Genomic DNA, 18,897 nt, shown 5'->3' with positions numbered 1-18,897 from the left:
AGTACCAACCCACATAATTAATATATATGTTAGGAATATGACAAAACTATAAAAAATAGTAAAATTTGTCTACGATCTCATCTTGATATCTTTCATATTATTATTTGTATTGACAGTCCGCCTCAAGGCTACGTGTGAGCAAGGTTTGTATTAGTTAGCTCAGTGACAATTAATTGTTAATAGTATGTAGTGTATAAACAAAGACAAATAATATTTATAATACACTGTAGTTAGGAGATTCCTTGACCCCTACAACAGCGTTGTTAAAAAAAGGCGCGCGCTAATTTAAAAACCGCTATTTTTTTGGTGGACAGAAAGGTGAAGTAATTAATGAATTGTTAGCGCGACTTGTGATTTTTTGAATGTAATAAAATGTGTTATTTGGATTTTTAAGAGTAATTGCGGGAGTTATTATAAAAATACCAATTCGGGGTTTTTTCTAATTCAGTTTCACTTCTGGATTCTACTTAAAATAAATGAAAGATTTTCTTTATTTTATTACGAATAAAAGTTATGATAACATGCAATTAACAAGATTTTTTTTAATATTTGTTACAAGGTCTGTTTAACTCACAATTTCAAAATAAAACATACGCAGCGGTAAGCAGCGAAGCGATACGTCCTATGTGAAACAGTAGGAAGTTTATATACTCTTTAGTATTTATGTTATATTCATACCAATAAAGACTGGTGGTGCTTTGTGTAAGCTCATCTGGGTAGGTAGCACCCACTCATCAGATATTCTACCGTAAAACAGCAGCACTTGGTATTGTTGAGTCTCGGTTTGAAGGGTGAGTGAGTCAGTGTAATTACAGGCACAAGGGACATAGCATCTTAATTCCCAAGGTTGGTGGCGCATTGGTGATGTAAGCGATGATTAATATTTCTTTCACTGCCAATGCCTATGGGCGTTGGTAACCACTTACCATCAGGAAGAAATATTCATTCAGTTTTTGATTTATGACATTTCAAATACCTTTGTAAACATTAAGAAACTTTTTATTTATAAATAACGATAAAAAGTATTGTCGAATATACTGCAGTAGCTGCAAGTTTGAAATTTTTAATTTCAATCGAGCAATACCTATGTTAATTAATTTCTTACTCTACGTATATATTTCGTATTGGTAGTAAAATATCCAATAAATTCGTGGTTTACTCAAAAAAATTAATACTATTTTTAAATCTGGTAATTTCCTTCGCTGTGAAATCTATTAACTATATACATGAAAAACTTTAATATAATTCGAATTATACTTACTGATTTATTGACTTACAAGCCATTGAATTAGCCTAGCTAGGATAGCCAGTGCTACTTAATGACCTGACTGAAATCAACGACATCATGTTCAAATATGTATTTTTTTAAGAAATAAATAAATAATTAATTAATTATAATTCATGGCTAACCATAAACAAAAATTTAAACATGAATCCGAAAAGAATTTCGTCTGAATGTTAAAATAATTCAAGTATTAAACGATGCTGTTGCAAATTGCTGTAACAGTACAGTAACAGCCTGTTAATGTCCCACTGCTGGGCTAAGGCCTCCTCTCCCTTTTGAGGAGAAGGTTTGGAGCTTATTCCACCACGCTGCTCCAATGCGGGTTGGTAGAATTCACATGTGGCAGAACTTCAGTGAAATTAGACACATGCAGGTTTCCTCACGATGTTTTCCTTCACCGTAAAGCACGAGACGAATTATAAACACAAATTAAGCACATGCAAATTCAGTGGTGCTTGCCCGGGTTTGAACCCACGATCATCGGTTAAGATTCACGCGTTCTTACCACTGGGCCATCTCGACTTTTTTTTCTCGATATCTTCGCCGATTGTAAATTGTTAACAATGAATCGCGTTAACGAATAATTTATAAATACATAAAAGTAAAACATACATGAAATTAATAGTAATAAAAACATATTATTACTTGTACTTGTACTTGCATGTAAATTTGTAAACAGATTCGAAAAGTAACTGATTAGTGAGCGATTTTTAAGTATTAATGTATAAGTTTTAAGGTTTTAGTGTGTACTGTCTTTTACATATTGTAATTTTTGTTTAGTCCTCGAAGTTCTTAAAATTATGTTAGGTGGGATTAATTAAATATTAAGCATTCATCAATTTATAGACACATCAGTATTTATTTTTAATTAAAAAAAACACATTGACAAATATACTGTATTTAAACAAATAAATTACATTTAAAATTAAAAATAGAACCGACAAATAATTTCATAACGATGGCGCGGATTAAAAATAAAATAAAATTTACTAATATTATACAAAAAAAATAATAATCCACAAAACATAATTTTGCTGAACAAAGTTATGATGTTGTGCGTCTTTCTTAAATTGGTCTTATATAAAATAATTCAGGAATGGAAAAATAATTTCATTAATATATCGAAATGCTTGGTTATATCTTAATATTAAGGCTAGCAACATACTGGGCAACTTCATATGGTAAACTTCAGCACAAACAACCAAAAATAATGGTTAATTTTTGATTTAGGGTCTTTGGATGAGCTAAAAATTTATACAACAAAATTGCCAAGTATGAATCTAGTCTAATTAAATTTACACTATACAAGAATATAGTACATTTTAATGTTTTTTGAGATTATATTTAAACCTGCGCTTAGACTAAACACAATTAGATGCAACTATGAAAGCTACATAGGGGAGATGCGCAGTCACCTTGTAAGCTTAAACAGTTTGTTTGACAAAATATTTAATCATTACAAGGGGTTGTGGTGTTTTGTAGAAATTGTGGCACAGTATATGTAGAGACGTAAAGGATGAAACATTAAAGTCGACAAACAAATACAGTAACAGCATTATATTTAAAAGACATTATTTACATACTAACTTCATTGTTTAAAACCATGTAGAGTATGCCACAATTTCTTATGTTACTAAAATTATCAGTCGGGAAGGAAATCACAGAGGGTTTAGGCCAGTCGTATGGACTGTATGATTTGGAAGACAGCAGAACCACAAACTACAAATATGAAGAGAGCTAGGAGCCATGGTGCTACTGGATATTGATCTTCCTTTTCCTGAAAATAAAAAAATAAAAAACTATTTATAAAAAAAGGTACCTGTAATTTTTAAACCATATTACAAAGCTGTTAAAATGATTCTATATTTAAAGCTAGCTTCATTAACCTATTTGCAGATTTGAAATTAAATAACTTTTCTTGGACTGGTAATGAATGACTTATTTTGATATTTTTTTATTGTTAAGTTATATTTAACTTTATGAACAATTTGTATTATTTTTAATTCAAAATCACTTTAAATCTATCAATTTATATTTATAATCTAAAAATACTAATTATGAAGAAGATTTGTTATCAATGATAAGACAAAGATTGATTAATTTAATCTGCAATATAGAAAATATTTATTTAAATTAATAAATTTTAGGTGAAATAAATATGATTTACACTAATTTTAAAACTTATATATTGTATAAAGCGGCAATCGGAGAGTTAGTTCCTAGTTAGTCTTAAAAACCAGCTTGTTGAAGTAGTAAAATTCAGCAAAATATATAAATAAAATCACCATGCAAATTCAATACCATTATTATCATGACCTTGCATTTCAAGTTAGTTCACGCTGTTTGCATTATATGTGAAAAATATTTTGTTTCAAGTATGTATATTATCCGTGACGATTATTTATTTCCATAGTGTGATTATTTATAAAAGTCAATTTACTTAAAATTTATTAGTATAAGATAATTTATTTTAATAATAGTGAGATAATATTGTGACTTTTTACATGATGTTTACCTTTGTGGTTTTGGGAACATTGCCCCTCATTGTGATGTTTTTGCTGGCAATTTCGTTGGCGATACGCATTCTCTGTTTAGGTGCCATTGTTCTAAATAAATCAGTGATATTTGTCCTGAAAAAAAAATATACAAATTATAGCATAATTATTCACTTTTTGCATCATTTGTGTGTTGTGTACACATAAATCATTTAATAAAACACTGTCATATTCATATTATTCACAAAAGTGCCGAGAGCAATAATTATTAAATGTTTTTAAATCACACAATTAATGCAACCATACTATAATGTGCGAAAAATTGCAATTTCACCTATGAAAAAGCACATTAAATTTACACAAAGCAATAATAATTGACAGTTTAAATATATAGAAGTATTTTAATATATAATATTTATTCCAATAGTCATAGTTATTTTAAGTTAATAGTGTACCACTAATGTAATTGTCCTAATCACTTTAATGGATACACGAACAAACAAAACTAAATTACCCAGGCAAATAAGCAATCAATAAGATAAATTGAAGTGTACAGATAATATTTCGACAATCTCAAATATTTTTAAAAATTTGAATTCAATATTAAACAAATATGTCGATGGCAGAAAAGTAGATACGGACATCTGTATTTTTGTGAAAGTGCTTATTTATTATATGATATATATATAAACATTATATATCTTATTTTTAATATGATATATGATATTTAAAAATATTATAAATCTTATTAAAAGTACTTTCACAAAAATACAGATGTCCGTATCTACTTTTCTGCCATCGATGTAGTACTCTACATGCACAGCTGTTAACTATATAGGTAATAAATCGAGCATGAAATAAAACTATTACAAGTCATCACATAATGAAGTTTAACAATATTATGCACTGGATTTGTATAGTGCCGTAGTTTATAAGTTAATTTTACAGTAGATTAAGCAAGTACATATCGAGAATATGTTCTAGATTTTTCATAACGTAAATATTATGTTTTCAATTTGATATGCTGAATTAGCAATAATTTGAAACGTAACTTAAACGTTCCTTTCAATAAAACGCAAGGTTGTTATTAATAATTGAAATATACTTACAATTGTCTTAAAATTAAAGGCTCTAAAGCCGAACACGCACAAGCTCACTTGACACGTATGTAAAAGTGAAATATCCAGCGAAGCAATATTACAAAAAACGTCAACACGTCGCGTCGGTACGTCACTTGAGGAAAATTTCTATTATCTATCGCGCAAGCGCTAGCTGACACGCGTCAGTTTTGTGCTGCCATCTTATTGTATACACAATTGTATTTTCTTCTTTCTTCTATTTGTAAATAAGAAATATTGTATATTTATTAAACATAATTATTGTCTATTATAAAGTATAATATAAAATAAATATGACAATATTATATATACACATTAAAAAATAAGTGTTGGTTAGAAGCGCCATCTACATAGAACGGTTTCATTTATATGGGTAATATTTTGGCAGTTCTCTGCGTTGTATTTCCTTATTTTTATCTCTAGATGGCAGTAAACGTCAATACATTGTTTTTTTCTTAGCTTAATAGAATATAAAAAATGACTATCCCAACTGCGTCCTGCACATTTAAACAGTGTTATTATTTCTGTGTTCCATACTGCGGCAATTTGCATTATGTTGATATCATGTTTATGCTCTGAACAACAATTAATTTATCGACAATTTTTTCGAAAAGTTAACTATCATTGAATAGTCAACGTTGCTAATGTAGCTAACGCTTTCGAATCTGTTTATTATTTGGCATTACAATATAATAATAATAATTAATAAAAAATGATGTAATATTTTAAAATGTGCAGATTTAATAAGATAATGTGATACCTAATGAAATGTAAAAATGTACCATTTTATACTTTGCTATATATAATAACATAAATATATATAGCTTAGTCTATTTTCGTATTTTCACTCGCACACATAAGACAGATTATCATCAGAGTCATGCAGGTTTTCTCTGGATATTTTCGTTCGCCAACGAGCACAAGTTCAAAAAAAAATGAACATTTAGTGTTAGGGCTTGAACCTGCGCTCTTCAGTTTAGATTCACGTGTTCTAACAACTGAAGCTCCAATTCTCCAGAAAAGGAAAGGAGAACTTGGAACTGCTACTAAATGGGATGTTTGCAGACTGTTACTAGGAAGAGTGAGTTGGCTATCATTCGACTGTTGCTTTTATACAATTATTGATGTTTCTCGATAATTGGGATGACGCAAGATGTAGGGTCGCAGTTCATGCCGCTCCTTTCGCAAGGCTAGTGTAACGACGATCGTCATTACGGAGTGACGTATAAACAGTATGTAATCAATAATAAACATTAAAAACTGTAACTATTTATATTGTCCTGTTATATGAATTTGATTATCAGCGATAACCAATTTTTTTTTACTTAGTACCTAATACTTCTGGCTCTTTATACTTACATAATTGAACGGCTTCAATTAACTGTTTTTTTTTAAACATATTTGACAAACAAGACAGTATTATATTGTAAGTAGTTGTATTTTTACTAAATAATACAAAGTTTTTCTTATTTTGTTTTGTTTTAAAAATTGAACTAAAATATACCTACTAGGCGAGCCGTATTAACATTGTTAAATAATTTATTTAGACTGAAATTCTGCAGAGCTGCCTACTCGCCAATCCATTCATATCATGTTATATGATGCTCCATTGAAATTTGTCGTCAATAATAATGCTAAGTAATGCAATATTCTCTACTGGATCCAGATCATCTCTCAAATGGCGTTGGCGTGGTCGGTAGATACATGCCTTTGGCGCCGCCGTGGGTTCGATTCCCACTCAGGACAGACATTTGTGTGTATAAACATGTCTGTTTGTCCTGAGTCTGGGTGTAATTATCTACATAAGTATGTATTTACAAAAGAAAAGTAGTATATGTAGTATATCAGTTGCCTGGTTTCCATAGTACAAGCTCTGCTTAGTTTGGGATTGGGATGGGCACGGTGGGAATGCCTATAACACTACCCTACTAGACCCTGGGATCAATAATGCCTATAGGACCATACGGGCAAACCTTGGGAAAGGTCCGCAGGGGCTCCATAAATTTTTATATTTCTCCATTTTACGAGTAAATTGCAATGTATCAATCTGTCCGCAGTCAGACTCGTACTTGGTGGATTTTCGGGTGGCCATGACCACAGTCTGTTTTGAGAGCTGGATCCACGCCTGGAATAGAGAGTGAAAAATCGACTTTTTCAAATGGTCTTGTAACTATACAATAATTTGAACTTAACTATATGGGTAATTGTGTAATGAGTTATGTATAATAATTAAAACCACGTTTAAGTTATTACACGCTATGCCATGATTTGAATAATAATAATACGTTTATTTATTCTCTCCCACGGACAATAATGTTTACATTTTTTTAAATATATATATAAATACAGTTATATGTGGGAGACAGGAGCCCACAACTAGGTTGCCCTGTACTAAGGGTCTCCTGGCTCACCCTCTTGGGTAAGGAGCTATTTGAATTATTCATAACTGACACAACCCCTGACGAGGTGGTTATTGCCCATCTTCCTCAGTAAAATTTAACGCACAAATAGGTACTCGGTTATTATTTTAATTGGATCTGTAGTTTCTGACTGATTTATACAAATTTTCATTTTAATTTTTTAAAGAGTAAGTACCTACTGAGTTTCTTGTCGGTTCTTCTCGGTAGAATCTACATTTCGAGCGGGTGGTAGCGCTTGACGATTCAAATGTACTTGTAAATTTCTATTTGAATAAAATATTTTGATTTGATTTGAGATTATAACTTTCAATCATATAAACTTTTCAGCTTTATTATATAAATAGCTGCCTGTTTCGACTTCGTGCGATAAAACTCATACAAAGTTAAGCCTCCTTTTTCCCACTTGAAGTTGTATTTCAACATAAACAGAATTTTATACAAATAATTTTTCTTAGCGGATGCTTACGTTATAGAGTTAACCTATGTTCCAAGTGTCAACTTTTTAGACTCAGTAGTTTTGGCCATCCGTTGTTATTCAGTCAGGATTTATTGTTTTATAATTATAGTTTGGTTTGTTTTTCGTTGATTTTTACGACAAAATACATTTCAAGGTCTTAAATGGTTTTTAAAGTTGGTACTTGATGCATTTTGCGAATGTTTTTTGTTAAATTTTAAGTAAAATAAGGGTATAGATATATGGGTAATATATAAAGATGCAAATAACACAAGTCGTAACATTTATTATTGAATGTTCAGTGGTATATACTTGGGTACTTATATCGTCCACAGGTTCGAATCCAAATACGATTTTTTTTTTATTTTTAAAAGTGCAATGCATGTACCTATATACCTAATTAAGTCCGTTTAGGAAAATTAGTTTAAATAAGAAATAAATAGAAAAATTTCATGTCATACGGGAAACACAGTTTCTTATGTTTTGAAGTCGGTTAATAATAAACAAACATTTACTTTTAACATAATAACTATAAATATGTACGAAGGCGTTACACCACAAGAGGAGTCAATAACTTACATAACATACAATTTATAGTTTATTCCTTTAAAAGCTAGATAGAGACAGCCACATCACAATGAAACAATAGAATGAGACGACTATACTGAGGATGCCAGGACATAATAGGTGTCAGCGGGTCAACCAATCAGATGATTTTATTATCCTGCGAGGGTGATCCTTGGATTCCGATTGGTGGGATGAGATAACGCCTAGCGTCACGCCTCTAAATAAAAGCCATTTGAAATCGAATGTCGAAGGGAGACGGTTATTAGCAGCGGACAGAGAATGTATCTATTTAGAAATCAAACCTTTCCCGGATTGATTGCAATGTTTGTGAGGAAATTATCGATCCGTATTCGTTTATTATGTGTAGTCAAAGAAGGATGACGACAAAACTTTTTTTCGAAACGATTTTTTTTAATGGGTATTTGAAATTTAGATCAGAAGGTTTTTAATTTGAATATTTTAAAACATTACATATGTCCGTCATTTTTTTTTAATAAATAATATCAAGACTTGTTTATGTGCCATAAATCTTACGGTTATGATATGAATAAAGTCTAGAGGTAATTAGTATCGAAATATAAGTACCGACGTAATTGTTATCGTTATCCGAATCAATTCCAATTTTAATTATCTGGTTGATAAATGGTTACTTGAAGATAAAATCACAAACGATAATCAACATATTATGGCAACACTAGTATTTTAAAATTAGCGAAGTTTGAAAAACGAACTATGTTCTTAAAAAAATCGGCGAATATTACTTTAAATCTTGATGACAATATTATGATGTTTTCTAATAAGAATATGACTACAAATATATTAAGTAGGTACGTTAGTAACAGTTAATCACATACCGTTTTGTTAGAAATAAAACTTATCTTAGTAAATGACTGTAGGGTAGCTGACAGTTATGTATTTTCCATTTAAGGAGATTTAGAAATTATGCCATTGTGTTATTCCAGTGTGGTTCGGTGAGAAACATGTCAAAATGAATTATATAGTAACGAGATTATTTATAAACACAAATTAAGCACACTAAGTCAATAGTGCTTGCTCAAATTTGAACCCGCGAGCTTCGTTTCCACGTGTTCTATCTACAGGACCATCACGGCTCTTCAGTCTGCCATCGGATAAAACATTAGGTACATAAAGAACCTCTTTTAATTATTTAATTTTATATGTCCATGTATGATTCCAATTAGATATGCCTTTAATGTATTTATGCAACATAATACCATCCATATATTGCTAGGTGATAGGGTGTTGTGCATGCCCGTCTGGATAGGTACCACCCACTCATTATATATTCTACCACTAAACAGGAATACCGAGTATTGTTGTGTTTCGGTTTGAAGGGTGAGTGAGCTTGTGTAACTACAGGCACAAGGGACGTAACATCTTCCTTCCCAAGGCTGGTGGCGCATTGGCGATGCAAGGAATGGTTAATATATCTTGCATAAGTCTATGGTCGGTGGTGCTCACTTCACATCAGGTGGCCTATTAGCCCGTCCGTATAACAAAACTTACCACAGCTTTTGACGAGCCGGTTGGCGTGGTTGGTAGATACTTGCCTTTTGACGCCGAAGGTTGTGGGTTCGATTCCCACCCAGGACAGACATTTGTGTGCATGAATATGTCTGTTTATCCTGAGTCTGGGTGTAATTATCTACATAAGTATGTATTTACAAAAGAAAAGTAGTATATGTAGTATATCAGTTGTCTGGTTTCCATAGCACAAGCTCTGTTCAAGCTTAATTTGGGATCAGATGGCCGTGTGTGAAAAATGTTCCAGGGTTCCACGGCTTCAAAATTAATCATGCTCTACTGTACTGATATATAAAGGTTATTGATCTCTAATATACCTACTTTTAAAAACTTTAAACATTTTTACAATCACAATTAGCATTTGTTGGTTAAATCTTACAACTGATTTTTTAGCAAGTTCCACCCAACCGATGAGCTGATATTTCGCACACCTTTGCTGCTTTATGCAAGCATAAAATAAAAACTTGTTTTTAAATGGTTTTCATTAATTGATAATATTTTAAATACATTTTAATTTAATAAATTAGCTTAAGCTTAAGCATTATTATATTCACCGACGGTATTATTTAAAATCGAAATTAAAATCTAATATCTCCTTTACCAATATGCTTGTATTTATGTACTAACGTCTTTACAATATAATAAGCATTATCCATAGCACAAGGATATATTCAGTACTATTTTCCGAACGCGGTTTTGCCCGCGTGTGGAGAAGGGCAAATCCATTTCTGTAACTCAAACAAATGCAAAATTTCATGATGATCGGTTGAAGTAAAATGTGAAAGAGTAACAAACATAAAGAAACTGGCTTTCTTATTTATAATTTTAGTAAGGATTTATGTTATAAGTCGTATATACTTGTAGGCATGTAAATAGTTAATGTGAAAACAAAGATCATAAGCTGGACTGGATAAAGTCTTTTGTCTCTGGCATTGCAAATAACATGGCTGCGTGAAGCCGGGTAAAGGCCTTTTTTTCTACGTGAAGGTGGGGTATGTGGGACTTACCGGCGCCGAGTATGCGCCGGAATACCCACTAAAAACCAATGGTACCCATCGCGATGCCTCGATCCGCGTAAGGCCTATGCAATGCAAGTTTTATTTGTTTTTTTCACCCTATTCCACTATTGGGCTAAAGCCTAGAATCTTGGAGACTTGGTGTTTGTGTCACCCCATTATTCCAATACCCGTATTAACTGCTTGATAAATTGTAAACAGAAATTATAATTATACACATTAAATCGATGACGCTTGCCATTTTAACTCGCGATCATCGCTTTAGATGGACCCTTTTCTTATCACGAAAACTGTGGCCTAGTTAGTTGGTTAAAGCACCCCGGTGTGGTGTTGAGTTTTTATGAAATAATCGCGCCTCTGCCGCTACTTTTCACGGTGTTCATATTCAAAAGCTGCTAATCATAGAATTTTCTTTTGTCTATTTCTTCATAAATGTCAAAAATATCACATACCAACAAGTTATATTTTAGAATGGAATTATTTAATAAATAAATGTTACAATTGTTCTATTTTGAATATGTTGCCTCTAGGGCCCCCTAACCGTCAGGGGCCCTGGTGCCTGCGATAGCTGCGCCAGTGCACGAAACTATCTTAAGTGTTCCTATCCACTAGATCTATCATAATCCAATCGTTTCACTCGGCTTGCATTGCTTAAAATCTGCTGCTGCTGCCAGACTCGCGTGTTACTTAAATACGTGAGAGTTAGCCATTTATAATTACCCGGCTTAATAAAAGAGCATTCAGACCGCCCCTATCCCCACAATGGTTCAGGATGCGCATTTATTCGTAATACGATATTTTATTAGTGCATTGTTTAAACAATTGCGTAAGTGAGTACGGACTATGGCTGCACCTTGCGGGGACGGTGTTATGCGAGAGAGACAATATTTTGTTTCATATTTATTCATACCCGTATAAAATTTATATACAAGACGTTTATAGTCTATACTTAAAGCGGTTACAACTATGAAGCGCAGCTTTTATAGAATAGGAAGGCGGACGAGCATATGGGCCACCTGATGGTAAGTGGTCACCAAACGCCCTTAGACATTGGCATTGTAAGAAATGTCCACCAACCTTGGTAACTAAGATTTTATGTCTTTTGTGCCTGTAATTACACTGGCTCACTCACCCTTCAAACCGGAACACAACAATAATAAGTACTGCTGTTTTGCGGTAGAATATCTGATGAGTGGGTGGTACCTACCTAGACGAGCTTGCATAAAGCTACTTATGTGATAATGTTATATACTAAGACAATCCCCGAATGCGCTGCATATTCTGGTATAAGTTTTATTTAGGTTTATTGGTTTAGTATTTTTTTAGTTAGGCTTATCTAATTATTAGTTATTACTAATATCTCATGAACAGTGCTGTACTTTGTATTTTGTATTTATAAAATTATTACTTTTTTCACTATTGATGCGGCATCTTATTAATATGTAGCATAGGTAAAAAGGCAATGTATAAAATGTACATAACAACTATGAGAATGTCGCTGTATTTCATGTATTATATAAATAAACACAGAGAATATATGTTTATAGTGAGTATTGTAAAATTTTAAAGTGGTAATTTATAAAAAAAAAACTATTACTAAAACACTTTTAAGATACAAAATATAAATAAAAAACTTTCACGTGAAAATATATAAGTACCTACGATTAATAGCTAACGTATAATACCGTCCAGTATTCAGTATTGAGCGGCATACGTTCCGCGTTAGGGGAGGTGAGGTATCGAGTTACCCCCACCGTCCCTAGTTTGTATAATTTTAGATGCACGGGTAACAGGGATGCTGTTAGTTTAGATGGGAAATACTATGACGATAGCATCTGTCTGAATACCGTTTAAGATAGATCTTAGTTAAATTGGATTGTATCTTTGTTCGTATCGGTAATGCTTGTATTGATATGTCTCCTATTGTATGTTTGTGTGAAGATGTCCTAATGGATAGAGTATGGTTTTAACAGATTCAAATCTGTTAGAACTATTGAGTTTTTATAAGTTATTACTTTTATACATCTTGGGTTGAAGATAGCTACAAACAGACTATGCAGAAAAGATTAGAAATGATTAATGATTAACAATTACAACGTGTAATCATCAATCACGATTACATTTAAAATTTGGTATTATATATATTATATGATATAGATGTATGTCCAACGGCTATGCCAACTCATAAATATTCATGAGAGCATCTAGACTTAACATAAATATAAACTAATCTATAAAAGAAATGGCTTTAATATATAAATAAATTTAAACAATAAACAAAAAATTGCCAGCTAAAAAAATACAGAGCAGTTCACAATTCAATTCAAATAATATTTTTGATTAAAAAAATGATCGGCCGATCGACACCCGCAGATTACGGCCCACACAGATTTTCACACATCGATAGTTAATAATAAACCATTAAATTGGATTTCGGTTAATTTTCCGTAGCCCGTGTGGTCGGTGCGAGCTCCTTGCATTACGTCCGACCTCTTCACAAGGCAAATCAGGCAGAATGAATGAAAAAAAAAAATAATTTCGCGCGTATTTTATGGATTTTTAAGGATACGTTTTGTTGATATTCAGAAGATATAGGTATTTTTTTATTTTTTGTTAATTATAGAAATTATTATTCGTTATGTAAAATTGTTAATTTTTTGTATTTATCTATGTAAGTAGGTGTACAAATTTTTATGTACTGAATATAAGCATATACTTAACCAATATTTTTCTTGTGGCTTTATAATGTTGATTTTAAAAAAAAGTATACGTGTTAGTAAAATTTTGATTATTAATTTTCTTAAATACGTAATTAAGTATTAAGATTATATAAGTTTAGGTAAATATTCCAAATTGACACAGTTTTGTTCTATTCCTTTGATAGTTTGTTATTTTAAAAGTTTCTGTTGATTCCGATTACGTGAAACTTCTTCATTCGGAGTTAATACGTAAAACGTAAGTAAACTTTTTAGGCCGTCTGGACTAAGTTATTTACAATTGCAAATGGCGTCGCTTTGGCGCCAAAATGCCGACCCTGTCTATGGGATAATCCGTATTTGTTGTCTATTGTTAATTTTATTTATTTTTAAAATACTCACGCGCGTTTGCACGGATTACATTGATTACTGATGAACGTTTCGAGATAAACAAAATTGTTTGTTCGTTTTGTTTCTGGTTTTATGACACCAGAAAAGCGTATGACGTGGTTTTGTATTAGACAATACAACTGTTATTATGAACTAAGATAACTTAAAAGATGCTTTTTACAAATCCCCGAAAGTTATATTTTGTTGTTTGTTAAATTATTAAACATTTATTTTTTTATTCATCGATAAACCGATTATACGGTATAATCGGTTTATCTACCTACCTACCTACACATATAACTTAACTATTTCGAATCGGTGGTTAAATTAAAATTCCTTTAGGAAAAACAATCAATATTACTACAGTAACAATTTTACTTTTTTTTAATCTCTTGGAATTTACGTTTAAGGATATATCTGTATTTTTTGTTGTTATTTATATTTTTAATGTCTCTTTAAAATCGTTAAAAGTGTTAAGATATGATCTCAAAACTTCAATATCGGCTGACATTAAAAAGATTATCCGCTTGCCCGCGTTTATCTCTAAATCCTACGACAATAATTCAAACATTTTCGCTTTTAAGAACTTTCTATGCATGTGCAAACATTTGCTTTTGTTCGGTCAGTTCAGTCATTTGTATGGAACTGCTTTTAAATTGCTAGATTTGATCCACATGTGTAGCTGTCGTTTAAAGGTTTATAATAAAGTAAAATATTTTTTTTTAAATAATTTAAAGTAGGTATACTTTTTTCTTTTTTACTTAAAAGAAAGCAAAAGTTAATCTCGTTCCGGTAAACGTTTTTGCGAGGTACGGCCAGTCGGCGCCGGTCGCAAATACGTCCTATAATAATATCATTGACTTCACATTTTAGCAGAGGGTAACTTTATGTATTCACAACAAAAAGAATTTACTATGTTTTTTTTATTATTCAACTAAAACTTTATATATGTCATTTTAACAGGAAGCTAATTAAGTGATGATTTGTTATAGGTTCAAAATAATAAATATTGGTGTCAAAACAAAATAGTTAATTAATTGTCTATATCAGTTTTCATTATCTGTAGAAAATTAAAATGTCTGTTGCTTTGTATCGAAGTATTCAAAAACAGTATAAGATTTAAATAAAAAAGTATACTGCGTGGAATTACTTCTTAAAAATTTGGCACAACATAAGTACATTTGCCAATAAATACTTAGAAATTTAAATATACGAGATAAACGTCTATAAACATCATAATTAAATAACGTAGATAACCGTGCACGACGCTCCTTGACGTAAGATTTGGCGCCAAATAACAATACCACCATTTTGAATTGCATTATTATCAAATGTAACGGACAACTGAACTCATTCTATTTGAACAAAGATACTTGACTGAAAAAAATACATCTCTATTCAGGGGATTTTGAAACTTAAAAACTGTACATAGAGTTTTATTTAGCTTCTCGGTTAGTCACTATCACTTTTATTACACAATCTGTAAAGGTATTTTTCAAATTGATTGCATGTAACTTAAAGCTTACGTAATAAAGATCAAAATCGCCTAAATATTTTATAGTTCTAAATATATTTTTTTTAAATTTGAAGTAAACTTCAGTATCACTTTTACTCAGTCAAGAGTTCACGAGCGGTTGGAGATGAAGAAAAGTGTCCTTTTAAGGAATTTTTGAATTATTCTGTACTTCCATTGTATTATTGCATGTTAAGGCAATTTGGAACCTGATATCTTATTCACTAAGCCTGTAGTTGACATTTTTTTAAATATCTCCATTATAGATGATTCTTTAAGTTTTTCTGATACTTTTTGGTAAAAGTACGTGCAATGTGTGTGTACGAAGCGTAAGAGATACCCATCTACATATCTAAACTGTCAACTGAGCAAATGATGACGATATCCTACTAACCGAGGCTACGGAGGCGACCAACAAATACAAGGCCCTAGATGTGTTAATTACAAGTGAGTGAGCAAGCACAGTTGCACTCTATATTATTTTCTTTTTCTTATTATCCAATTTATTATGAATTAATATTTTATAATGAAATATGATTTTTAAAATTAAGTCGAATTTTAAAAAGTTACAATATCACTGTCTCATTAATGATCGTCAGTACGGGTTTCGACCAAAACGGTCCACAGGTGATCTTCTAGCGTATGTAACACACCTATAGGGTGAAGCTATTGACAGGCATGGGGAATCGTTGGCTGTCAGCCTCGATATCTCCAAGACTTTCGTCAGGGTCTGCCTGCTCAGCTTTGCACTTGGATTGCCAGCTTCCTACACAAGCGTAGCCTTCGTGTTTTAGTTGATGGTTGCGCTTCACAATTCTATGTAGTGAATGCTGGGGTCCCCCAGGGATCTGTGCTATCTACCACACACTTTTTTTTGCATATCAATGATATGCTTTCTTTTGGGAAGATATATTGCTATGCAGACGATAGTCCAGTGATAGTGGATACCATGGACGCGCAGTGGCTGAGCGAGCGGAAATTGAGGAGAGGCGGGAGGATCTTGTCATTGAACTCGATAGAACGTTAAAACTCATCGTCAAATGGGGCTGTGATAATCTTGCGGAGCTTAATGCCAAGAAAACACAGGTATTCGCTCTCACGGCGAAAAAGTCACCACTTTCCCCTCTTCCTTCCCTCTGTGGCACTCCGCTGGTGATACAAAGCAAAATCGCCATGCTGGGGATTGACGTTCGCTGCGACCTTAGTCCAAGGGATTACATCGAGGCTGTTATAAAAACAGCTTCACGGAAATTCGGAGTTCTGAACAAGGTGCGGCGTTTTATCACGCCACAACAACTGTGACTGTTGTACAAAACATAGGTACGGTCTCGCGTTGAATATTGCTTACACCTTTGGGATGGCTCCACTAAGTACCTACTAGAGGCCTTGGATCGGTTGTAGCGATGTGCGTTCCGCATTATTGGCGACGTAAAGGTCACAAACACCCTCGAGCCTTTACAATTGCGTCGAGAGACAGCAGCGCTGAGCGCTTTCTATCGACTGTATGACGGCGAGTGCTCTGAGGAATTATTCTTTCTAATTCCTGCTTCCGCCTTCGCCGCCTAACTATGATATCAATTCCATCGCGCACAAAGAAATTTGGCAACTCCTTTATTTGTCGCACTTCCAAAAAAATTTAATTCTTTACCAGCTCACATGTTCCCCTCTTCTTACAACCCGGGTTCCTTTAAAAGAGTCGTGAAGAGGCATCTTGAGGGCCGGCAAGGCGGGGGTGGCTAGTGCAGAACATTCTTCCCGACTGTACTGGCCGCCGTCGCGTTTGGACTCTACTACCACTTAACACCAGTGATCATGGGGTAGAGTCATTTGCACTCCCGGAAAATATAAAAAATAATAATAATATGTCATTATATATATATACCTATATACGTTTAGGACAGTTATCAGAATAAACAGTTATGTAGGTATTATAACTTGGAAGAGTTTCAGCGAAGTAAAAAAAATCATTCGTCCATGCAACGCGTCGGCCTGTCATTTGCATCGAAAACATAAACAAAGAGGAAATATTTTAATCTTTTAATTTACGCCACAAACATGGGGCCCATACAAGGTTTCACTGTCGCCGTATATTTTTCACTGTTTTCCTTTTGAAGGGGTTGTGAAGCCGCACAAATTAGTGGCTCTTGTCGTCGAGTTAAAAAGTTAAGTTATATTGTTTTACGGCTTCTTGTTTAAAGTTCTTCATGAAGAAAATACGAACAGGGATGAGTATCGTGTTTACTTTTATATTTGTTTGAATTTCATTGTTTTATTTTTTAAATAAAATTCTATTTTAATTGAGCGATTTATTACGTTTTCGGTTTTGACGTCCTCTCGCTATGATACGTTAGTTAATAAACATAGTGGTTGTTGATAAGTGTTTTATAATACATACACGCACAAATCGAGCACACATACACACATACACTCATACCTACACACATGCGTTCGGTCGCACACACAGATCATTTTTTATAATCCCTTATTGAAATATTATTATTTATTTATATAACATTGGAAAAAAAGACAAAGAAATATATTTATAGTTAGTAGTTTATAATATTATGTATTTAACAAATCAAATATATAATATGTGTGGAGGTCAAGGTAGCTGTATCACAGCATAATTATATAACATAATATTTGAATATTTTAACAAAAACCCTATTAAAACTTAGGACAAGTCATAAATGCATAAAATTATTTTCAACTAACATTATGCATAAAAAACTTTCAATATTGGTGTACAGGTTAAAAGTACAGGTACAAAAAAGTCAAAGCTTAAACTTTCTCGTCTTCGCTTTAGCTGTTTAAAAAAAAAGTAATCATAAACAGTGAGCCATCAGACGTAACAGGTTTATAGTAAAACAGTTCGTAGCGTGTCCGTACCGTCACGCCTCGCTATTGAGTGTCGTTTTACTCAACTCGTAATATGATAGATTTTGTCTCGGTCTGTGACTAAGAATTAGGTAGTAAGCTGAATAGGCAAGCTACTCTAAGAAATGGTCTGTGATAAAGTATTGTAAAGGAAAATCTCAAGTCAATTGTACTAATTCCTATTAAAATTTAGTCACTGAGTAACATGTCCAACCTGAAAATCTCAAATTCACCAGTTTTCTACCATCAAACAATTTTTTTTTGTATTGCTGTGTTCCGGGGTGAAATTATAAATATAACAGACGTAGACGGAGACGACTTTTCATGGTGGTAGGTCCAGCATTTGGGTACCACTCATGCTCTCATCAAGTATTGTACCGCCAAATAATAACAATCAGTATTCTTGTCTTCCAGTTGGAAGGATGAGTAAGCCAGTGAAACTTCAGGTATGGACAAAACATACTCGCCAGGCCGGTTGGCGTGGTTGGTAAATACTTGCCTTTCACGTCGAAGGTTTGTGG

General features: G+C 32.7%; 1 protein-coding gene across 1 annotated transcript; it reads right to left on the bottom strand.

Annotated features, from left to right (window-relative positions):
• Positions 1-2,167: 2,167 nt before the first annotated feature.
• LOC126777293 (stress-associated endoplasmic reticulum protein 2) lies at positions 2,168-5,040 on the bottom strand. Its single transcript, XM_050500305.1, has 3 exons — positions 4,890-5,040; positions 3,801-3,915; positions 2,168-3,062 (listed from the first exon to the last, which is right to left on the bottom strand). Exons 2-3 carry the CDS (start codon positions 3,885-3,887, stop codon positions 2,955-2,957), a joined length of 195 nt encoding a protein of 64 aa, XP_050356262.1. The 5' UTR covers positions 3,888-3,915; positions 4,890-5,040; the 3' UTR covers positions 2,168-2,954.
• Positions 5,041-18,897: the final 13,857 nt, after the last annotated feature.

Source organism: Nymphalis io, chromosome 22, assembly GCF_905147045.1.
Source record: "Nymphalis io chromosome 22, ilAglIoxx1.1, whole genome shotgun sequence".
NCBI classification, from domain to species: domain Eukaryota; kingdom Metazoa; phylum Arthropoda; class Insecta; order Lepidoptera; family Nymphalidae; genus Nymphalis; species Nymphalis io.
The sequence above is the reverse complement of the archived record's forward strand: the minus strand, read 5'-3'. Positions and strand labels throughout refer to the sequence as shown.

What these genes read in the sequence shown, in the direction of transcription:
- LOC126777293 (XM_050500305.1), bottom strand. Translation starts at nt 3,887, where the DNA reads ATGGCACCTAAACAGAGAATGCGTATCGCCAACGAAATTGCCAGCAAA. An exon ending in ATGTTCCCAAAACCACAAAG is followed by an intron (nt 3,063 to 3,800) that starts GTAAACATCATG and finishes TTTTATTTTCAG; the next exon opens with GAAAAGGAAGATCAATATCC.